At 39.9% G+C, this 24,636-nt stretch overlaps 1 protein-coding gene and 1 non-coding gene across 6 annotated transcripts in view; both read right to left on the minus strand.

The window, feature by feature from the left end:
- l3mbtl2 (L3MBTL histone methyl-lysine binding protein 2) overlaps positions 1–24,636 on the minus strand; it is a 41,711-nt gene that overhangs the window by 7,319 nt on the left and 9,756 nt on the right. For 2 of the 5 annotated variants that reach the window (XM_062982900.1, XM_062982903.1), the window contains 13 exons: positions 24,085–24,208; positions 22,279–22,347; positions 20,176–20,255; positions 18,108–18,225; positions 16,667–16,801; positions 13,077–13,165; positions 10,431–10,662; positions 9,927–10,003; positions 9,206–9,310; positions 7,087–7,234; positions 6,115–6,197; positions 4,699–4,933; positions 3,573–3,641 (listed from right to left, as the gene is read on the minus strand). In XM_062982900.1, coding sequence (XP_062838970.1) covers positions 3,573–3,641; positions 4,699–4,933; positions 6,115–6,197; positions 7,087–7,234; positions 9,206–9,310; positions 9,927–10,003; positions 10,431–10,662; positions 13,077–13,165; positions 16,667–16,801; positions 18,108–18,225; positions 20,176–20,255; positions 22,279–22,347; positions 24,085–24,208 — 1,564 coding nt within the window. The remainder of the gene's footprint in view (positions 1–3,572; positions 3,642–4,698; positions 4,934–6,114; positions 6,198–7,086; positions 7,235–9,205; positions 9,311–9,926; positions 10,004–10,430; positions 10,663–13,076; positions 13,166–16,666; positions 16,802–18,107; positions 18,226–20,175; positions 20,256–22,278; positions 22,348–24,084; positions 24,209–24,636) is intronic. The other 3 variants (XM_062982902.1, XM_062982904.1, XM_062982901.1) reach the window with 2 other exon arrangements.
- Positions 23,345–23,455, minus strand: LOC134299811 (U5 spliceosomal RNA). The gene has a single exon (XR_010007055.1). It is a non-coding gene; the product is annotated as a U5 spliceosomal RNA (small nuclear RNA).

A 24,636-nucleotide genomic window follows, 5' to 3' on the forward strand; every position in this document is an offset into this window, starting at 1 on the left:
TCATGGCTTCAAAGCCTGGGGGTTTTCTATCTAGGGGAAATCTTGGTTGGCCAGGTTGAATAGCACTGAATAGCCTTGCTGCTTGCAAGCCTGGTTGCTTTCTACCTTGCAGAATCCTTGGTTGGCCAGGTTGAATTAATAGTCTCGGTGCGGCAGGTATGAATGCTGCAATTAGCCACCTTGATTCGCATTTAATGGCCTTGTAGCTTCAAAACCTGGTTGTTTCCTGTCTGGGGGAATTCTTTGTTGGGAGGTGTTATCTGGCCTTGGTTGTTTCCTGTCTGGAATTTCCCTGTTTTCAGAGTGTTGCTCTTTATTTACCGTCCTGATTTTAGAGATTATATTGTTCTGTATTATTATACCACAGTAATTATTATATATTATATTTATAATCTTATATTATCTGCTTAGAGCTCGATTATATGAGGCCCCTTCTACACAGATGTATAAAATCCACACTGAACTGGATTATATGGCAGTGTGGACTCAAGATAATCCAGTTCAAAGCAGATACAGTGGATTATGTACCTTGGCATTCTGGGTTATATAGCTGTGTGGAAGGACCTTCAGTCTATACTGCCACATAATCCAGTTCAAATAAGATAATCTGTATTTTATGGGCAGTGTGGATGAGGCCTAAGTGCACTCTGCCTGTCCCCTGGGTGCTATTTTGGCTAAGGGAGTTGGTAGGATATGAAGGCAGCACGGGCCTAAAGGCAGCAGGGGCCTAAAGGCAGCAGGGGCCTAAAGGCAGCATGGCCTACCTTTCTAACTGGCAGTTAGGGGGAGAAAGGCTCTTCCTCATCCTCTGTAATTTGGACTATTTTTCTAGGTTTTTTTGCTTGAAAGACATAGATTGGATGACTATGTCTTTTGTGGCCAAATTTGGTGTGTTTGGGTTCAGAGGTTTTGTTGTTTACTCCATAGTAAAACCGCACATTACATTTATATATATATATACTAGCTGTGCCCGGCCACGCGTTGCTGTGGCTTAGTCTGGTGGTGTTGGTCAGTCTACATTAGGTTGTATTTATGCTGTGACCTCCACCCTTCTTTATACTCACATTAGTAGTAGTATTTGAAGTCTGTTACCTTCTTCAATTTTTGTGTTGATTGATTATTGTTTGAGATCCCTGTTGTCTTTGGTTTGTTGTTAATTGTGATGTCTGATTTTGCTGAGTGTGGTTTATATTTTTATTGTGGTACAATAGTCTTTTTTTGCCTGTGTAGGTGTTTATTATTATTGTTGTTGTAGTGGTCATGAAGGTTGGATAAGTTAGATGCTACTGTATTGTTTTTTTGGAGGCCCAGTGTAGCACTGACTGGCCTCTCAGCCTCAGTGCCTGGCTGCTTCTTGCCTGTGATGGTGTTGATTCTTATTGTTGTTGTTGTCATTGTTATTATTGTAATTGTTTTTTTGGAGGCCAAGAGTGAATGTAGGGATTGGGGAGGTGGATGAGCACTGAATGGCCTTGTAGCCTCAGTGCATGGCTGATTCTTGCCTGTGTAGGTGTTTATTATTAGTGGGTGAGTGGATGGATAGATAGAGTGGGTGCTCTCCTTGTTTCCTTTATTCCTATGCTGTTCCCTTTCTCTGCTCCGATCCTGAGCTCTCTGATAAGAACACACTGGTCAGAAAGGAGGGTAAATTTAACCGGAACAATGGTCTTTCTCTCCCTTTTGCTCTTGGCCTTCTGGGCAGAGTGGGAGGGGTCTTGTCCTTGGCATTCCTTCGCTTCCCTTCCCTCCCTCCTTCCTTCGTTCTATCCGTACCTGCGGAGCCATGGAACTGGGTCAATGGGTTGGATGGCGGGGAAAGGGAGAAGGAAGAGGCCTCTAATTGAAATGCATGGACTCCATGCCATGGGGTGCTGGGATTTGTAGTTTGCATCCAGTCCAACCCCTTTCTTTCTTTTTGTCATGGAGGAAGACCCCACCCAAACCCCTCAGACAGATGGCCACCCGGTTTAGTTGTGTTGTTATAGTCACAATGCATTGTTGTGAGTTTTGTGGGTCTGGATTGTGGTTTTGTGGTGTGGTTGTGTTGTTACAACCGGGAGGCAAGGCTTTTGCATTGTGTTGTCAAGTTTTGTATTTCTGGGGCGTTTAGTTGTGTGCCAAGTTTTGTATTTCTTGGGCGTTTAGTTGTGTTGTTATAGTCATGATGCGTTGTTGTGAGTTTTGTTGGTCCGGATTGTGGTTTTGTGGTGTGGTTGTGTTGTTATAACCGGGAGGCAAGGCTTTTGCATTGTGTTGTCAAGTTTTGTATTTCTGGGGCGTTTAGTTGTGTGCCAAGTTTTGTATTTCTTGGGCGTTTAGTTGTGTTGTTATAGTCATGATGCGTTGTTGTGAGTTTTGTTGGTCCGGATTGTGGTTTTGTGGTGTGGTTGTGTTGTTATAACCAGGAGGCAAGGCTTTTGCGTTGTGTTGCTAAGTTTTGTATTTCTGGGACGTTTAGTTTTGTTGTTATAGTCACTGTGCAAACAACTTTATCCTTTTATATATATAGATATATATATATATATAGAGAGAGAGATTTATTTATAAAGTACATTTTCTTATTTAAAAACATATAACAAAAAATTGGGGTGGTTTTTAGGAGGCCGGAATGGATTAATATAATTTCAATAGAGAAGTTTGCTTTGAGAGAAGAATGTTTTTACTTTAGAACACAGGCATGGAACAAATTACATTCTTAAATCAAGGTATCACTGTATTTGCCTGGTTCTTGCTGAGATCACAAGACTGTGATTGGGCTATACCGGAAAGTACAGTAGGTTTCTGAAAGTAGATATCATATCACTGAGTGCTCTTCTGTTTTTTAAAGTCCTCTAAGCAGAAAAGTAGGGAGTAGGAAAAGTGGCTCTAAGTTAAGCTGATCCCAATGTGTTTGTTTTCTGCTATGATGCATGGGTAGACAGCAGCTCCAGGTTACAACAGAAGAGACTAATTACAGCAAGAGAAGAAAACCTCGGGAACATCAGAGAAGAGAAAAGAATCTCGGGAACAACACTTGAGAATCTTAACCGGCTCCACAAAACTTCTAGGAATTGAACATCTGGGGAGGGAGGCAAACATCCCCAGTTCCCAAGCAAAATGGCCAATGGATTGAAGAAGCAAAAAAGGTTCCCTTCTCCACCATACAGGCATGTCCTGCTTACATGGTGACATGTTGGGGGGGGGGGGGGGAAGGGGGGCAATAGGCACCAGCTTCCCAACAAAATTGCTTTACAGTATAATACAGGTATAGTCACAAAGAAATTGAATGAAGATATGACATTTAGAACATCCTAGGATTATATGCCAGTGTAAACAAACCGGAAGGAAACAGCCCTGATAACAGTATGTTATTAGGCGTCATCCTGGAGCACCCTAAAGATCCAACAAAGCTTTCATTACAAATTCCATGCACATCATTTTTGCCATCATCCTCTATACTCAGAATTACACAGATTTGGTGTTAATCTTACCATTTGTTAAGCCAGAGATTTTGCTAGCCACTCTTTGTTCAAATCAAGTTTCACAACACAATGAGGTCTCGTGGATACAAAGCTGGGCCAAACCCTACTTACGTTTCTTTCCAAATGGCTTTCGTCTTCTCTTTGGGACCTCTTTGGCTGGCACAGGGGACATGGGCTCTACTACAAGGGATAGAAAAGAGACTGTATTTACACAAAGTAAAAACTCACTATAAAGACATTGCAAGATAAAGTTTCTAGGTAAAAACAATTGTGATTAGTTTCAACTGCAGCTTGCCAGGAGCATATTATGTGAAAAAGGAGGAAGCTCAAAGGGGAGGGACTGACAGTCCTTTCATTCAGGCCTTCATGGTCATCCTATTTCCAGTATTTTCTCCTGTTGTATATTTGCCTGATATATTTGCACAGCCTTAAAGGCATTAAGGAATGCATCCAAAAACCCAGCATATTCAAAAGTAAGTAGATTGGGTGTCTGTAATCAGCTGCACTTTCCAATAGAAGATTCAATAAATAATTTCCATCACTACCACATATATTCCTAGTTCATGTCAGGAAACAGAATGCAGATATACCACCTGCACTTTTTAAAGTATGTTTTCACAAATATGATGGCTAGGAAGTTTGTTTAAATTTAAACATACCCACATATAGCCCAAAGAAGCTCAGGATATCAGATATTGTATTGCCTTTAGTGTTTCATTCTAGAAAGCAAACCATTCAGGCAAGTGGTATCTAGATACGTAGACAGCACTGAGATCTAAGACAAAATTAAGATTCAGAAGCACTAATCTTTGCTGACAGTAGAGACAAGTAACACTAGAAAGTGGCACTAAAGGAAGAATAACACTAATGCTCATCTCAGGCATGGGCAAACTTCAGCCTTCCAGGTGTTTTGGCCTTCAACTCCTACAATTCCCAACAGTCGGTATAGGAATCGTGGGAACTGAAGTCCAAAACACCTAGAGGGCCAAAGTTTGACCATGTCTGGCTTATCCTCTTTGCAATTACTGGAGCCATGATAAGGAAAGCCATAAAAATGGGCAAAACCTATCTTTGCAGAAAACCTTTCCCAGAACATTTCACTTCCACTGTAGCTGCTCACTAGGCTCTGGCACTACTATGTTCTGGAGTTTCTCATGCACAAGAAAAGAAAGATCTTGTGATGGATAATGCAAACTGACGATCGTATTACGCTAGAATAAAAGGTCCATTCTCTTACCTGGAGCCACTGGTGGCTGCAGCTGGAAGCCTATCAGTTCACACCAACCCACAGGATAGATATCAGGGGACTCACAATCAACCCACTGGTCGTATTCACTGTCCCATCCATCAAAATGGATTCTGAGGAGCCGATGGACCACGCGCTTCACTGTAGCCACACAAATCAGTCTGGGCTCCATCAAGTCTACAGCTTCCAATTTGAAGCCCACCTTGAAGCCATGACTTGGGCAATCCTAGGAGGAATGGAATAAATCCAAAGCTAGGTTTATGCAAACAAACACACACAAAATATACAATTGAATACCTCCAAATGAAAACCAAAATTCTTAGGCATTCAAATTCTAAAACATCTTTTCTAATAGTTTATTATTTATTTATTTCAGGCTTAGATTCAAGACAACCTACAAGATACCATCAAAATGATTATCTTACAAAAGTTAAAAAGGAATTACATATAATAAAATAGTTAAAACATTTACTGTTTTTGAGGTTTCCAATAAGAGAAAGACAGATTAAAATACTAACACAAAACAAAACAACACACACTATAGCACTATAATTAAAAATTACCACTGTAAGGCAATAAAGAGGTTTGACTATATAAGGCATTCTTTCCTATTCTTTTCAAATAATACTGTAGTTCTAAGTACAAAATATGACTCATCTTGTACTTAGAAATTAAATATGAATGTATTTTACTATGTAAATTGTTTTGTGTTTAAATATTTTTCTAAAATTCAATGCATTGTTAAATTCCATTTTGGATGAAAAGCATAAAATGAAGGACAGATTTTACACCTGATTCCTTTCATTAACACATGTTTTGACAGCAGGACACAAAACAACATAAACCAACTAAGTACAAGCTAGAGTTGGAAGAGACCTTAAAGGCCATCCAGTCCAACCCCCTGCCATGCAGGAATGCACAAAGCACTTCTGACAAATGGCTATTCAGTATTTAAAAACCTCCAGAAAAGGAGATTCCACCACACTCCAAGACAGCATATTCAACTGTCAAATAGTTCTTACTACCAGGAGGTTATTCTTAATGTTTAAGTGGAATCTCTAATGTATTAGTTCCATTCTCTTTTTAAAATATTGTTCATACTTTTGTTCTCAATTATGCTGTGTAAAATTTTACATTTCTAAATAGTTTGAAAAGTTCTAAAGTGGAAACCAGTATTGAGGCGAAGTGTTCCAGTTCCTTTATTGCTTTTATTGACATTTCCTGTACCTTCAAGTCTGTGTCAGGGGAACCAGAATTGTTTACATTACTCCCAAAATGTATGTGTATCAAAACCGGACAAAACGGCACTTCATATGGAGCTATATGGTACTCAATAGCACAGCCCCTGGTTTGGAGGCATGCTGATGCATCTGTTATTACCTTGATCCACTGTGGGATACTACTTACCATGTTAAACAGACGTGCTGGTGCAGCTTCTGAACTGGTATCTTGTAGATAACTTTCCCAGTCAAAAGTGTTGGCATCATAACCTGAAGTATGAAGTTGGGATGTTACTGGAACAAGATAGGAGGGAGAGCAGTAGAACCATTCCCATCCCCAAATCAAGACCACCAGAAAAACTACTGGGAATAATAATAATAATAATAATAATAATAATAATAATAATAATAATTTTATTTTTATACCCTGCCCCATCTCCCCGAAGGGACTCGGGGCGGCTTACATGGGGCCAGGCCCGATAAAACAAACAAATAACAGTAACAAAGCAATAAAACAATTATCCCAGTTAAAAAAAAAACATCAACATCAATAAAAACAATCATTAAAATCAACAAGCAGGATACAGTGTTAAAAACAGGAGACTACAGGAGGGAACATTATTTGTTCTTCCTTTAAAGAAAAATTAAAGACTTCTATGGCCTATTTTTGTGTGGCAAAAAATGCTCTGGGAAAATCTTGGGAGTACATCACTGTAGAGCTTACGGCAGTACAGAGCCTCTGTACAATAGTGATTGTGCTCCCAGAAATTACCCCACCATACCAAAAGGCCATTCATTTCCCATGAAGTATGGATCTTTTTTTAAAAAGAGATATGTGGGGTTAAGGGGTTGCAATGAGTAACAGGTATAGTCTATGATCTTCTTGCAAGGTAAAGGAATGTTGGTGAGCCTCACTATTCCAGGTAAAAAGAAATTGTATTTGTAATGTGTTCCTTTTGGATCTAACATGTTAACTGTGTAAGTTGTTGCTTTCAGGCTCTGGCCCTTCCACACAGCTGAATAAATCCCACATTTTTGGCTTTGAACTGGAATATATGGTAGTATGGACACAATAATGCAGTTCAAAGCAGATATTATGGGATTTTCTGCCTTGATATTCTGGGTTATATGGCTGTGTGAAAGGGTCCTCCGATCTCACCTTTTGGGAAGGTCAGCTCAATATTGTTCTTCATGCAGAAGCCAGCAGGGAAAATGGAATGCAAGGAAGCATGGTAGCAAAACCAATCTGAACCATCTCTTGAAGCCACACCATCAATACCAATCATGAGGTAACCATCTAAAAGAATCTGAAAATAGGAAAAAAAGAGAGCTCATGCTCAAATCATTCACCCTGAAGGCCACTCTACCAAATAATGTCACCAGAGAAGAAAGATGGACTAATGGAGGTGGATCGGGTTAGGTGCCTAAGGTCCCTTCTACACTGCCATATAATCCAGATTATCTGATTTGAACAGGATTATATGAGTCTAACTACCATATAATCTAGTTCAAAGCAGATATTTTGCATTTATATGGCAGTGTAGAAGAGCCTAATCTTGATACTCTTTCCACTCCCATTTCTCTATCGAAGAATTTTTCTTGCTTTTCTTTCGCAGAAAAAAACAAAATTTCATACAAACTCATAAAAACAACAACAACAACAACAATTTATTTCTTATAACCCACCTTCATCTCCCGGAAGGGACTTGGGGTGGCTTAAATTGCATAACAGAACAAAATAATTAAAACATCTTAAAATGAATCACACAACATCATCATTACAGGACAAAAGTTGGACTATTCAAATTCCGTGGGAAGTGAAGACTTTTACAAACACGGGTAATGGGACCAGGAGCAGGATAAAGTGCTGGAAACTGAACGAGAGCAAATTAGGACTGTACAGTGATAGTGAAAGCTGATTTATTCAAAAGCACATTGAAACATCCATGTTTTCAAATCTTTACGGAATGTGGCCTTGGGGAGTTCCCGAGAAGGGATAAGCCACCACTGAGAAGTTGCTATCCCTCATCCTCACCAACCGCACTTGAGATGGTGTCGAGAGTGAGAGGTGGGTCTCTTCAGCAGATCTTAGAGCCCATGCCGGTTTGTAGGGAGATATACAATCATGAAGGTAAGAAGGACCTGAACCGTTTAGGGCTTTGTAGGTCATGAACTGCATTCTGAATTGGGCCCGTAAATTTATTGGTAGCCAGTGGAGCTGCTTCAGGAGAGGCGTGGTACACTCCCTGTAACTAGCTCCTGTTAACAACCTGGCTGCCGACCTTTGCACCAATTGCATATTCTGGGCCATCTTCAAAGGCAGCCCCACATAGAGTGCATTGCAGTAGTCTAATCTTGATGTCAGACTTCTTGAGGTACGGTCGCAGCTGGTGTACAAGTTTTAGCTGTGCAAAAGCCTTCCCGGCCACAGTCGACATCTGAGCATCAAGCATTAGCGCTGAGTCCAGGAGGACCCCCAGACTATGGATCTGTGTCTTCAGGGGGAGTGTGTAACGCCATCAAGCACATACCCCAATCTGCCAAACGACTGACTTGGATAACCTCTGTCTTGTCATGATTAAGCTTCAGCTTGTTAGCCCTCATCCAGCCCATCACAGCAGCCAGGCACTGCTCCAGGACCTGGGGCGCTTCCTTGGAATTTGGTGGAAAAGAGTAGTAGAGTTGAGTGTCATCTGCATAGAGATGGCACCAAATTCCAAAACTCCAGATGACCTTACCCAGCGGTTTCATGTAGATGTTGAAGGGCATGGGGGATAGAATAGAACCTTGCAGGACCCCACAGGTCAAAGGCCAGGGATCCGAGCAGGCATCACTCAGCTTCACCGACTGGGTGTGATCATCCAGGAAGGAGTGGAGCCACTGCAAAGCAGTGCTCCCAAGGCCCGTTCTGGAAAACCGCCCCAGAAGATACTATGGTCAAAGGTATCAAAAGCTGCTGAGATGTCCAAGAGAACCATCAGGACCACACTTCCCCTGTCAAGCTCTCTGCGGAGGTCATCCACCAAGGCGCTCAAAGCCATCTCATACTGAGACCCTTAAAAGTGGCAGAATTGAACATGATTATTTAGAGAAGGAACCTAAAAAATCTCACAGCAGGACTCCTGTTATGTTTTTGTAACAGTTCCGGCTGTAAACCCACAACTTACACACCAATACTTCAGAAGGCAAACTATGGTAAGAGCATCTGGTATGTAAGGAGAAAGTTTGTATTACTGTGCTTGGCTTTAACTGCTCTCTCTTTTCTCAGACCAGCATACCTTGTGAATAGTAGCTACACAGATGTTGCCCAGATTCAAAGGGTCAATGGCTTCCAGTTTCATGCCCACTTCAAACCAACTACCCTCTGGGTAAACAGAACGCACCTAAAATAAATTAAGAGATATATGTGTTGTTTTTTTTAAAAGGTGAGAAGCTTGAATGTCAACTCTAAGACCCAGGAGCTCTAAATTTATATTTTTTCCATCTATGGTTTTACTGGGTTAGCTGTAGTTTCTCCTTCATTAGCTGCTGTATAAAAGTACAGCGACCCACATCACTGGATGTTGCAAAAGTAAGTAAAATAAACACAGTAAAGAGTTTTTATTTTGTATTTCTTCTTCATTGAACCTGCAATATAAGAAAATAGGTCTTAAACCTACTTGACAAGGAGTTATCAACTGTCATTTAAAATTCCAGTATAGTCTAAATAAACAATTGTTTTTTTCAGACATAAAAAGCATGTTTTTGAATCAAGACCTTACTTTCTTTTCCCTGATTTCTACCTGAATTCAACTCACCCAGTTTTTTCCATCCCATCTCCAGAGAGTCCATTATTTTGAGCATGAACTCCATGGAAGCTACCAACTTGTTTCATATAAGAGGAGAAATTTTAATAGGTCCACAAATCATAGTTCTGGGAAGGGTGCAGAGTTTTCCCCTCCTTCAAGCAAAAACTGACCCAATGACAGTGATGAATACAAGACCCGAATACTTTCTTACCTTTCTAAAGAGATATGGGACAGCATCACAGTAAACCTTCCGGAAGGTAGGGTGGTTTGCCATCTCACTACCCTTTTCTTTGAACAAAAATGTATAAAACAATATCATCAATAACAAAAAGATGAATAAGGCCTAGAATTTGCTAGTTACTTTTTATTTTTGATAAATGAAACAATTTGAGATTACAACAATACATCAGCCTGGTTCCTTATTCTCACACCCAGAAAAATTGCAACAGATTTCTAAATTACTTAGATATGTATCATGTCTTGGAAGAGAATAATTACATTAAAACTGATATCAGAATAAACGTCTACATGCAAAAAGCCTTGTATACGCGGAGGAGCAAATTAGGTCCAGGAATTAACATGTTCATTCGGCAATTCAGGAAAATGAACAGGAGACAATAAAGATGCCTCTAAGGTGTGTACATATGCTGAGAATACACAAGACACACATAAGCTGGTGACACAAAAAACATTTTAAACTTAAACCAATGCTTACCTGTTTTCTTTATGCAATGACCAACTCTTTTGGACCAGCCCACAGGATGAATTAAGGGAGTCCACATGTGGCACCAGAAATCATCATCACTGTCTCCATCCTCATAAAGGAGTCTCAAACGGCCACCAATCACACTGTCCACTACAGCCACACGTGTTTGGGAAACAAGAGCCTTGTCTACTACTTCCACTCTCATGCCTTGACGAAAAGGATACTTCATGTTCTCAGTCATCTAAACAAAGATGAAGACAATTGCTGCTGTGTTCCCTTTTGTAAAAACAGCTGTCCCTCGGTACATCAATCACTATCTGTACTTTCATGTTTTTTCCTTCCACATTGCAGCCTTACATCTATTCTTGAATGAGAGGTACCACAAAAGTCAAGCAGGATCTCAATTCAGATAAGATTTTTTCCTAACACTTTTCTTGATTGGTTTGTCTAGTCCAGAGCATTCAGATATATCAAGTGGTATAATAGTTTATGGTATTTTTTAAACATTTCCTGCGTTCTAAGAACCTCAGGGCAGGGAACAGAGTGTGTCTTCTTTTTGCCCTCACAACTTTGTGAGGTTGACAGAGATGACAGAGTATGGCTGGCCGAAGGTCATCTATTGGAAAGAATGGGTACTCCAAATGATCAAGGGACAAGAACAACTTGCTTACAAGAGATATTGTGATGTTGAAGGTTTTTTAAGCTTAGGAAAAAAGACAAATAAAGGGGGGAAATGTAAAAAGTTACATTGTGTTGTCTAGAAAGTGAATGGGGAGAAATGTGACTCTATCATAATACTAAAACCAAAGGTCATCCACTGAAGCTGAACAGTTCAAGAGAGAAAAAATTGTAGCACCTCTTTTCACAGTGCAGAGGTAAGAATAGTGGCACTGGCTGCTACCTTCAATAGCTTTAAAAGTGTTCTGCGCTTCTATTTGTGATAGATACGTATTTCCTTGGGCAGTAGAAAAAGTATCCCTTTGAATACCAGTTGCTGGAGAACAATACCAGACAAGAGCCACCACCCTATATCCTGTTTATGGGCCTCCCATAAACATCTATTTGAATGGTATATTGGAATGCATATCCTCTGGTCTGACTGTACATTTTGGTCAAAGCCAGCAATACATAAACTATATCCTGTAAGGCTATTGCTATGCCATAGCTGAATAAGGACTTGAACTAGACCCAATATGGTATTCCTACCACTTTACAATGAAGTCCTTTTTACTTGGGACTAAAATGATCCAGTTAAAACTTCAAAACCAACATTAGTTTCTTTACCCCATAAGCACTCCACACTAAGGCTGATGTCCTACATCTTTGGCAAATAGGTAAAACAGTTTGATACTACAGCTGCATACCATGATATCCTGCGGCAGATAACATGTCTGGTACAAACTCAGTAGGTAGCCTTAAATAAGTCACTTACTTTTTTGTACCCTCCATCTAGAATGTGGGATCAATGCTGACTAAATTTAAAAGGTAACTTTGGGATCAATGAGGTAACATAAAATAAATACTTGGCGCTGTTTTTTAAAACTACAGAAAAATATCATACATTATAAAACAAGAAATGTTCAGCCAAATCACCCTAGCTATGCTTATTCAAAAGCAGGCTCCATAGACTGCAATGGGACTTACCCGTCTGTGTGTTTAATTTATTTCATACATTAGGCACAACATCAAATTTGAACTATTAATAAATAATTGAAATACAAAGGCATTCTGTGCCTCTCCATCTACGAAGTTAAAAAAAATCTTCTGTTGTAATTCAGTGGCAAACCATATTTATGTAGTGGAATTTATTTTAAATCAATCTTGGAGCTTTGGATAATATAGCCAAAGTGAAAGATTTATACAATTTGAAGAGAAACCAGAGTATATTGTCAAGGCCCTGCAGGCTAAAGCGTCTACAAAGGGAAAGTCTTCTTGACACTTACTGCCTAATCCCCTTTCTCTAAGTGTCAAAAGGAGAGAGCAAAATGAAGAAGTAGAGCATAAGGCAGCCGGCTCCCTTCTACCCTCATCCCTGCAACCGCTGAACAGCCTTTTACAATGGACATCTAGGAGATACAGCAATTCCAAAGAAACAGAGCTGCTGAGTGCATGTTTAACTCAGAAGCTCACAAAACCTGCACAAGCTCTTCCTTATATCCGCCATCTCACTAGTGAGAGGCACAGATAAGGTAAAAAAATCCCTTTTGGCCAAAAAATGCTTTTCAAAACATTCCAGCAGGGGGAGCTTCTTTTTGTCTTCTCTCCACAAAAATTATAGTACATCTCATATACACTTCCAGAGGAAAGAACTGCGTCTGAGACAAGGCAATGAAAACAATGAATTAAAATAGGACTTGGGTGTTCTTTATTTAAAAGCCTTTGGAACTAGAGCACATTATACCAATACCTTGTTTTAATATCTAGATGAGAATTCAAACTACTTCACACCATTCTGTTTCCAAATACCTTGAACCCCATAATAATACATGGCATACCCAAACCTCAAGATTTGACATACTTAAAGGGCCCTTTCTTCCATGAACAGGTTAACTATACATCTGTCTCCACCACAGTTTCTAGGCAGACATAGGCTTGATAAATTATTTTCAAAAGGATGGGCCAAATAACATGTGTTAAAGAAGGTTTCTTCCTCACCTTTATATGGAAGTCCACTGGGATGGTTCTGGATCCCACAAGCCTTTTCATGAGGTACTCCCTCCAGTTTGTGAACTTGGAATGTATTGCTGCCCAGAAAAACATTAAAAGAGCCAATATAGTAATGTTTTTATATCTTCAGGAGTACATAAAATTGATGTGAAGATTTAAATAGAGCTACTTCCCCAATTTTATGGGTGAATTTAAAAGGCTTCTTGAAGTTTCTTAGTTTGCTCACTGATAATCTTCACCTACATGCTCTTCACCTTCAAAAACACCACAGCGTCCTTGGAGGAAAGATTCAGCATTGTCTAAACTCGATCTACAGCTTGGATACATTGTTTCTTTCTTCTCTCCACAGAAATTATAGTATATCTTATACTATATACTGTATACAGTGTCCCCTCACTTTTCGCGGGGATTAGGTTCCAGGCCTGCCCGCGAAAAGTGGAAAACCGCGATATAGCGGCACTCTATTTATTTCAATAAATATAGCCTCCCTCCCTCCCTCTTTTCCCTCTTTAAACATACTGTTCTGTCTTCCTTGTTGTTCCTGGGGCGATGAGGTGCAGGCAGGGACTACTGGCGCTGCCTGCAGGCGGCTGAGGAGGAAGCTCGGGCTGGGTCACGTGACTCAAACTGGGCCCTTTTGTGCCTGCAGAGGGCGGGCTGGATGGAAAAATCCGCGATACAGCGCATCCGCGGAACCCGAATGGCAGATTAGCGAGGGAGCACTGTACTGTAGTTTGATTTTTAAATTGCTTATTTTATGATGTTAATATTTATTATTGATGTATTTGGACTGTTTGCACGATTTTAAGATGTTGTAAGCCACTCTGGGTCCCATGATGGAGATATTATTATTATTGACACAACGACATTGTATGACACAGCAAACAAGATAGATATGCTGGATTTTGTATCACAAAATCACAAGTCGAACACTTCTCAAGTGTTTAGGACTGTGTGATGTATGTTTGGATGATGTGCGCAGATCCCAGTAGGGTGGCCTTTTGCAGTTGGCAGATTGTAATTTTGTCAATGTCTATTGGTCGGACATGGTTGGACCTGCCGGTAGTTACACTACTGCCAGCACAGCTCTCAGCATCATTGGAACAGTTAAGCCCCCCCACCACCACGACAAGGTGGCACCTATGGGGGGGATTATTATTATTATTATTATTATTATTATTATTATTATTATTATTATTATTATATTGCTACTGTAATTGTTGTCATCACACCTTAACTCTGATCTTTGAATGGACGATGAATGTGGGCTCTTCCACATAGCCATATAATCCAGAATATCAAGACAAATCATCCACAATATCTGATTTGAACTGGGTTAATTGAGTCCACACTGCCATATAATCCAGTTCAATGTGGATTTTATACAGCTGTGTGGAAGGGAACTGTGTCAGTTTTAAGTCTAGCCTTTATGTCATGATGTGGCAAGAGTTTAAGACTAACAGATTACAGCACTAGATTTCATGAACTACAAGCCACATCATAAAATAAATGGAAGATAATCTCCAAAGATATGTGTGCATGTGCTTATGTAGACGTTTACAGACGGACACATACACCTATAACATTATATTCCATGCCTCAGATGAAGTGAACTGGAAATTAGCTCATGCTATAATAAATTTGTTAATCATAGGATGCCACATGTTATGGTTGAGCCTTCTGGCTCCGATACTAGGAGACGGGGTCGTAAGACTCCTCGAGAGTCAGACTCTTTTGAGGAGCGTGAAAGGAAACGGCTCCGGGACTTATTTGCAGAACCAACAGATGAGGACTCTTTTGAGGGTTTTACCGAGGGAATGGAGGAAGAAATGGTCAGCTCGGAGGAGGATGACATGGAGTGGACTCGTGTGAGGGAGGATTTGGGTGTCACCGGCAATGAAAGCATGGGAGGCGATTGGCGGGTTGCAGGATCAGACCCATGGATGGGCTGGAGGGATGGAGTGGGATCCACAGCTGGGGATGCTGTGGGGCGTAGTCAAAGGTGTTTTAGCTCTGATGAGGATGATGATGATGAGGCACCTGGGATTAGGGTGGCAGCTGACAGTGATGATGAGTTTGAACTGGGATAAAATGGGGTTTAGGATCAATGTCTAATTGCGTTGGGCAAGGTAATCTGGACGAACGCTTGGGCTCTTGTTGGGGAACTTCCTGAAGACGGGTGTGATTCGTTGCTGGATACGTAAGTTACTAAGGACACTGGGCATAGACGGCGGGAGGTACTGTGTGGGGTTTTTCTGTGCAACTTGTGTTTAATCTTGATAGCTTGGACCTCCGTCGTCTTTTTGACAGACATTAATTACCTACTCTGGATTGACGCTGGACTGACTGACTTCGACCCCGGATTATCCCTTCTGTGGCTATCGGTGGGACTTGTGGAATTCTAGACGTCTGCACTTGGCTTTCGACCTTGGACCGGATTGAGACCCTGCTGACTGCCGTTACCCTGATTGATGTGCCTGGACCCGGATTTCGCTCGTTGCACGGAGGAGTAAACAGCCTGATTTACTCATCTGTAGCTTTTGAGTAGCAGAGAGGAATCTGCTGCTAGTTTATTGTGTTCATTCTGACCTTTGTTAATCCTCTTTTGTTTGCTAAAATTGTAGGCTGAAGTAAGCACTTTTGATTTAATCCGGATTAAACTCCTGTTTAATCCGGTTTATCCTTTTGAACCGTTTTAGTTCAAACGGAGCTGTTTTTGTTACTTTTCACACTGAAGTCAAGTGTTTGCCTAATCCTTTGTTTCCTACGGGCATTTTCAGTTTTGTAACCTCAATAAACTGAGTTTTACTCTATTTGGTGGCGTTCTGTCTTTGACACCACATGTTTTATTGTGTTGGTGAGATTCAAGGTAATACTAAATGCCTCTGATGAAGTAGTCTATAGATCACAAACCTTCAATTTATAACAAATGTGTTAATAATTAAGGTGTCGTGGGGCCCAGTTTTGCATAACACATTGGTATGGCTACTCCTACAGAAAACAGAAAGCTGTTTGGGGCTTTCCTCATAGGTTCATGGGGAGAACTGTTGAAATGGAAATCAAGCAATTAAAATGTGGCTTCAGAGAAAGCATCAATAAGCAATCTTTGCTAAAGACTTGAATTCAAGTGATGAGTTGAGTTTTGAGATGGATCAAGATGGTTTAAATCTCACATCAACTATGCACATTTCTTCTTCCCCTCCAATAACCCAGTCCCTTGATTAAATAACATCATTTTGTAAACTCTCTTATTTGAAAGCATGGCTGCAAATTAAATGTTTTATACTAACATTTCCAATTTGTCTAATTTACTCCACACTATAAAATTAAGGATTTTATACTTACTGAATCTCATACATATAATCTGACTTGACTAGATAAAAATCGATGCAATTGTGAATTAAATAAAGCCCCATACTTCAGTGAGATCTATGATTGGAAATAATTAATTGCAGGGACTACAGCTGATAGAATCACTTGGTTAGAATGACCACTGGGCATACTGTCAGAGGGATTCTGGGAATTTTAATTCAGAAAAGTAACTTCTTCCAAGTTTGGATAACACTGAAGATACTTACTCTGTGGGGGGACCAAGATTTTACTATTAATGGCACACCAGCCTATAGGGTGCACGTCCACAGTGCCCAGGTTGACCCAGAAATCATGGCTGGAATCATTCTCAAATCCTTCATAACGCAGCAATGCCTTGTATCCTTCCATGTTTGAATTTTGAAGGAAAAGGAAAAAAAAGAAAAGAAATATCAGACCATCAAGTTTTGAAACATTGTAACCATGCTTTTCTCAGAATCCCACAGACAGAATATGTATACCCAGTGGTTTCTGGGAGCTGTAGATTTTATGAAGGTATCATGGTATGTTTCCAAATGGCATAGTTCATGTTAGAAAGCTATAGTCCAGTAAAGCAACTTTCTGAATCTGTATCTCAGGGTCTGGGCCATTACATGCCTACTATCACAAGGCTTCTGCCAGTAGTTTTCGAAAACTGTTTTACAGCCCACTGTACTTTGCCCTGCAGCCCAATATGGTCTAATAATAGCTTTCCTCAATCTTATGGTTGACACACAGCACAGCACGGCAATTAATCTCCCCATGGGTAGGAGAACATACTCCACCTATGTTACAGTTTCTCTCTAATTTAGCATTTCTACACATTTTATACTGGTTATTTTGGACACAGATCAACAGACCAAAACAATACAACAAATGGTCATGGAAACAACCATGAAGAGAAATGACCATAGAATTCATCTGGTAATGAAGAAAGCATGTAATCTTGGTTTTATTTCTGACTCTTCTTTATCTTTTATTCCTCACATCAAATCTGCAGTGAAATCATGTCTTTTTTCTTCTTTGTAATATTACCCAAAATGAAGTATTTTCTAACATTCCTCTGCAAATTTAGCATCTTGGTCATTTCTCATTTTGATTAATATCCTTTGATTATTTCATCCTATCCCCCAGTTTCTATCTAACATTTTCCTGTCAATTGGTGATCACTTTTGATATCTCATCATTGGTTGACTGTCTTTTAAAAGATTTAGTAAAAACGTCTTGATTTAATGTTTAAAGCGTATACAACCTAGCTTTCTCCTGTCTTTCAGCCGGCATTTCTCCATAGCAGCCCGCCACTTCACCAGATCTTTGTTCTAGCAAAACTTTATTTCCTCACACAGTCCAAGGTTTTCTCTTTCTTGGCTTGGCTTTGTTTTTCATTTACTGCTCAATACACCTGGAAATGCATCCTTGAACATTTATGAACTGCTGTTTCCTTCACTGATTTCAAATCTCAACTGAAAACTTCGAACTTAAGTTTAATATTGTTTTATAACTTTGTATGTTTTGATTGTATGTATTTGATAATTCACTTTCTATTGTATTGCATGGGATTTTTATCTGGATAATTCATTTTATAATAGTATTGTATTACTTTTACATTTTTTCTTTCTCTTAACCTTTTGTGCATTACTGATTTTTCTCTATTTCCTTCAAAAGACCCACCTGCAATCTTAATCACAGAAGCAATCCAATACACACGACTGGGAAGGACAGCATCAGAGTTCAACACTTCTACCTTCATCCCTTTTATCACATCCTCCCACTGATCATAAAGAGGCACCTGCAAGATGGAAGGTTTGGTGAAGAATAGGGAGCAATTTGGAAAAAAAAACATGAAAAAGGCATAGAAAGAGCAGAAAATCATTAGCAGTATTTATATATGTTTATATTCAAAATGGCAGTGTTGTCGAAGGCACAACATTCTCATTCAGCAGGACAAGTGTATATTAGAACTGGTACCAGTAGATAATTGGTAGATATCTAAACATGTGAGATGTTTATTGTTTTTGAGTATACTATCCTCCATTTCTAATCCTCCTGGCTGAATCCAAAAATCTGGGAAAGGAGAAGGGGTGTGTGAAATCAGAGGGAAAATATTTCATTCAGACAGTGAAAATGTTTTATCTGAACTTTTTGTTGTTTGAACACAGAATTTTAAAATGTCAAATAACAAAATACTTCTTGAGATCCTTAAGGAAAAGTTGTATAACAACATGAGATTTCCACACTATTACTGGCAAAACCCCAAACATTTTTAGGTTTTTAGTTTATTGTTCATATTTTAGTTTGCAGAGATTAGCTGGGATCAATTACAATAGCGGGGGAAGGGGCATAATTATCCAGATTGTGCTGACTTCAGCTCCCATGACTCTCAACCACAAGCCATTTTGTCTGCAACTAAGGGGAGTTAAGAGGCCAATAACATCTGGGACACTCCATGATCCCCGGGCCCAACTTAAAATAAGCTATTAAGGTTTTCAATGTAACTGTTAAAAGACATATTTATTGTATATACACCAGAATCTCAGTAAACCAGCACCCATGGGGATTGGTAAATGATGGATAAATGTAGTTTCTGGTTACTTAGGAGTTACTATTAAAAATAGGTCTAATTAATACTATATCTCGTACTATATCATAGTATAAACTTTGCACTGACTTAATATTAAGACTGAAACACAAAAGCAAATTAAGATAATTTAATGTAATATTTAAGCTAAAATGATTTTATTTTAATTTTTATTTAAAACATTTTTTTCCTTTAAGTTTTTTGCCAGTTGGTTGAGAGTTCTGGTTGTTTTGAGTTCCAGTTGACTGAGGGCTCTTCCACACAGCTGTATAACATTCACACTGAACTTTTTTTTTCCCATGTCAGGAACAACTTGAGTCGCTTCTGGAGTGAGAGAATTGGCCATCTGCAAGGACACTGCCCAGGGGACGCCCGGATGTTTTGATGTTTTTACCATCCTTGTGGGAGGCTTCTCTCATGTCCCCGCATGGAGCTGGAGCTGATAGAGGGAGCTCATCCACGCTCTCCCCGGGTGGGATTCGAACCTGGCAGCTTTCAGGTCAACAACCCAACCTTCAAGTCATGAGGCTTTAGTCCACTACGCCCTCGGGGGCTCCTACATTGAACTTAATTACGGTATATGGCAGTGTGGAATGCAATAACCCAGTTCAAAGCAGATATTGTGGATTAAACCTGAGAATCTACTGTAATTCTTCCATAAGCCTGTCTTTCATGTGATTCCTAATTTCTCCCATGGTACTCGACACAAGAAATCTTTTATGTTCACTATGTTTTTCAAAACCATCCTGGAAAAGCACAATCAAGCATCCTTATAAAACAGGTTCTTCCTGGGTCTCTCTTATTCAGAGAGGTTTATTAGCTTCACAGACCAAATCTCTGGCACAACCTTAAGTGGTATAACATCAACACTAATTTTGCATTTGGGGTTAGAAATCTGAATTTTGTTCTTTATTTTCTGGCAGTTTGGGAGTTTGAGGGCAACCAAACCATCATGTTCTTGTGATTGTTTTGATGTTTTAAGGGAAATTTTGAAGGCAAATGAATTTTAAGACTGAAAAAAATATTAAAATAAGAGGAGCTTATGGACAGGGTTACAGGAACTGCAAAAAGCAGCCAGAGCCCACACAGGCAGGCCACAGCATTTCCACTTCAGATACAGTACAGTATATTAGGGCATGGGAAAAACCAGGAAGTGCTCACATGCTTGAAACAGCTAACAGGTGCAGCCTTGTATCCATGGTCCTGCAGGTATGTTCCCCAGTCAAAGCCTGAAATGACAGCTGTGAGAAGATATGAGAGACTATAAGGAAATCTCAGTACAAAAGGCTCAAGCCTGGGAAGCAGACACAATAAAATGTGTCCAATAACAAGGCATGTTGATTTCTTGGAAAAGCATCCTGTTAAAGTAACAGCACCCATGCTTTCAACATACAACAAAACCTTTATCTAGCACTAGCTTGGGATGCCCGGGTTATTTGAAAAAGGAATTATTTGTCTTTGATTGTTAGGTACTGTATTCTGTTTGTAGTGGGTGAAATACAATTCCCAGAATCGTGGATCAATCCTCCCCAAACCCTGCCAGTATTCAAAGTTGGCCATATTGGGTCTGTGTACCAAGTGTGGTCCAGATCTGTCGTTGGCTGGTCATTGCCTGGCTGCAGTGCTCTCTGGATGGGGGTGATCTGCTACAACTCCCAGATTCCAGGGGCAATTGTCCCAAAACATCTGTTAGTGAGTCTGTGTGCCAAGTTTGGTCCAGATCCGTTGTTGACTGGGTTCAGTGCTCTTTGTATGCAGGTGAACTACAACTCCCAAAATCAAGGACCATTCCCACAAACCCCTGCAGTATGTTCAGTTGGTCATGAGGCTTCTCTGTGCAGTTTGGTCATGGTCCATTGTAGGTGTGGGCCACTGTTTTTCTGGATGCAGGTGAACTATAACTCCCTTTCCCCCAAAGTTGTCCGATATATTCTTTTGGTTATGGGGGCACTGTGTGCCAATAACCATTATCGGTGGGTTTCGGAATATTCATTCATTGCAGGTGAACTATACATCCCAGTACTTACAACTCCCAAATGTCCAGGCCAATTCCCCTCAAAACCCACCATTATTCAAATCTGGGCATATGGGGTAGGCATGGCAAGTTTGGCCCAGACCCATCACTGTTTGGGTTCATAGCATTCTGGGTGTAGGTGAACTACAACTCCTCTAAATTCTCCAGTAGGAGTCACAGTGCTCTGACTTGATGCAGGGTGAACTACAACGTCCACCATGTGGAGTCAATCCCCCAAACTCCTCCTCTGCTGTGTTTGTTCTGCAGACAGATTTGAAAGGGAAGGGCAGTAGGCGGGGTCATGCAAATTCCACACCAATGGAGAACCCTGGGATGCCTGTCTGCGGTGGAGGAAAATGCAAAATCTAGGATGAAATGGTCCCCAAATGAAAGCATTCCTTGGGTGGTGGGCCATAGTGTTTGGCAAGGACATTGGCAGGGTTTGGGCTATATGTTCATAGACCTCGCTGTAACCGCAATGTCAGTGGACGGGAGTGCCTTGGTGGCTCCTCAGCACTGGGAACTATAGCCTATTTGTGGAAGCCGGAGGCTGTCTGTGTGAGCAGACACCTGTGCCACATATACACATACAGGTTTTCACTTTTATTATGGATATAGAATAGAATAGAATATAGAATATAGATATAGATATATATAGCTATAGATAAACAAGAAAGATAACTGAATTGCAGCTATACCGAGAACAAAACAGGCAAGTGGCTTTTCTACTTCATGTCCCAAAAACAAGGTATGTATAAGCCAGACTGTACAAGGAGATCAGGAGCAAGACTCCTCCTCCATCTTACTGCGATTAAACATTACACAGATAACAATATCAAAGGCAATAGATAGGTCTCCAAATGGCTGACAGTCTTTTCCCATACAGATGGAGAAAGATAGCTCATACTATATTCCTTAAGGTGAAATCAAGTATCAGCATACTTTAAACAAGTGGTTCTCAACCTGTGGGTCCCCAGGTGTTTTGGCCTGAAACTCCCAGAAATCTCAGTCAGTTTACCAGCTGTGAGGACTTCTGGGAGTTGAAGACCAAAACATCTGGGGATCCACAGGTTGAGAACCACTGCTTTAAACTGATTCTTTAAGTTTGCAATCTTTATCTTGGCATGTTAATCTAACTGTAGATACTGTGGCTTTTAATATGTTGTTAGATTGTTTTTGTAACTTTTCTGCTAAATATACCCAGCTCCCTTACGGGGCTTCATTTCCAGACCTTTGAAAATTTTGGTTACCTCTCTCTGGATCCGTTCTAGCTTGGCAATATCCTTCTTGAGTTGTGGACATAGTATTCCAGGTGAGATCTGACCAATGCAGAATGGAGAGCGACTATTACTTTCCTCCACCTAGATACTATATTCCTTTCGATGTAGTCTAGAATAGATTAACTTTTTAAGCTCCCGGATCACATTGTTGACTCATGTTCATCTTGTGGTCCACAAAGATTCTAAATCCTTGTTTGGCAGTTTGCCCCAATACTGCCACATATCTGCTGAGCTTTCTGTGAGAAAAAGTGGCATTGCAGATTGTGGGAAGCATAGGCATGAAGGGGCCGAGAGAGTTTTGCTAAAAAGGCAACAAAACGGTGACTCCAAGGAGATACCCCTTGGTTCATCATGGCCTCAGATGGGCCCCGCTAAAAAGATCAGATCTTTCACAAGTTACACCCAATTTCTATGAGCACATCTGTATTGTAATGTAGCTTGACACCACTTTAACTGCCATTGCTCAATGCTATGGAATCAAGGGAGTTGTAGTTTGGTGAGACATCAGGACTCTTTGGCAGAGGAGGCTAAAGAGCTTGTAAAATTACAAATCCCAGGATTCCATACCACTGAAACACAGCTGTTAAAGTGGTGTCAAACTGCATCAATTCTACAGTGTAGAAATAAAAGTATTCCTCAGTACATTCTGCTACCTTTTAATTTGGAATACACATGGTAAAGATAAATAAAAAATGACCTGATGTTCAAAAAGATGTAAAATAATGTGGCATAATACTTTGCATGTTGAACTAGGGGCACATCTACACTGTAGATTTAATGCAATTTGACCCCACTAGACTTAATGCAATTTGACCCCACTTTATCTGCCATGGATCAATGCTATGCAATCCTGGGATTTGAAGTTTAGTGAGGCACTTTGAGTGTCTGGCAGGGAAAGCCAAATTTTTTGTAAAACTACAACTCTCACAATCCCATAGCATTGACCTATTGTAGGTTAAAGTGGTGTCAAACTGCATTAAGTACACAGCCCCCCTCTTGTCATAGAAGCCATTCTGCAAACCTCATTATGCCAGAACTTTTTTAAAAAACTAAACAAATTTGATTAAAAACTCATAAATGTTCCTCTCCATGGAAATCTTTAGTAAAAGGTGAAAGATTTATACGATCTGAAGAGAAAACAGAGTATGCTTTCTGCCTTCACAATGCAGCCACCAGGAGTTTGACAACTTCTAATAATGTAAGGGTGAACTCAAAATGTACTAGGAAAAGATAATTCTTTGAAACAATAGAGGTTAACCATCGTTGAAAAGGAATTTAAATAACAATAGTATCAACAGTCATGTTTATAAGCCTTTAATATGCATGTAGATTGCAGAAATGAATGATGGGTATGCAAATTTGTCAGCTGAGTCCTGTATGCAAATTAGTTGGCTGTGACGCCGCCACACGAAGGCAAAATACTCCGCAGTTGAACAGCCCTTACAGACAGGAAGTTCTTCCTAATGTTTAGATTGAATCTTTTTTTCCTGCAATTTAAATCCATTGCTCAGTGTTCAGAAAACAAACTTGCACCCTCCTCATTGCGACATTTTTTCAAATAGTTAAACATGGTTAGTTCAACATCCACTTATCCAAGCTTAACATACCTAGTCTAGTTCCTTATAGCTTGGCTTCCAGATTTAATCACTTCTCTGGACTAATTTATATTGTATTATTTTTATTTCATTATTTCCAAAAGGTATTTTTTTTATCACGCACATAGCTCTGATGAACTCTCCATGTACTCCACAGCTTGAAATAAGTGACAGAGCTTACCATCCTGACCAGTGAGTGTTCCATCTGCCAACTGTCCTGTCCCCTGTGTATGGAGAAATGCCCCAATTTTAGCAGACCAGGATGCTTTGTGTAATACTTTGGCTTTTTTTGTGGGTGGCTTTCCCTGCGAAAATGTAACAAAACAACAAACAAGAAAAAGGAGGCGTACATGTGTCAGGCTGAGTGAGACAAAGAAAAACTCAACTGATAGGAGCTAATAAACAAAACTATTAAACCAGAAAAGTTCCATTATTAATGTCTTTAAGGGCAAGTACAGGGAGGCCTTACAGAAGAAGAAAATAGAACTCTGTAATCCTTATCCATCACATAGGAAATTCACATAAAAAACAAGAAAAAAATTACAATTATTTATAAGCTCCTTAATGTTTCTATCAAATAAACTCATATCCCTTGCAAGCTGCTTTTATATGTGTAGATTATGCAATTCCATTAATTATCTTTCTTCTCTCCAGCTAGTGGCCCCATTATTTTCTTCCCCTCAAAAGCCTCTTGTCATACAGGAATCTAAATTTGCAATAGACTACCAGCTCT

The sequence above is a fragment of the Anolis carolinensis genome, chromosome 5, assembly GCF_035594765.1.
Source record: "Anolis carolinensis isolate JA03-04 chromosome 5, rAnoCar3.1.pri, whole genome shotgun sequence".
Taxonomy (NCBI): Eukaryota; Metazoa; Chordata; class Lepidosauria; order Squamata; family Dactyloidae; genus Anolis; species Anolis carolinensis.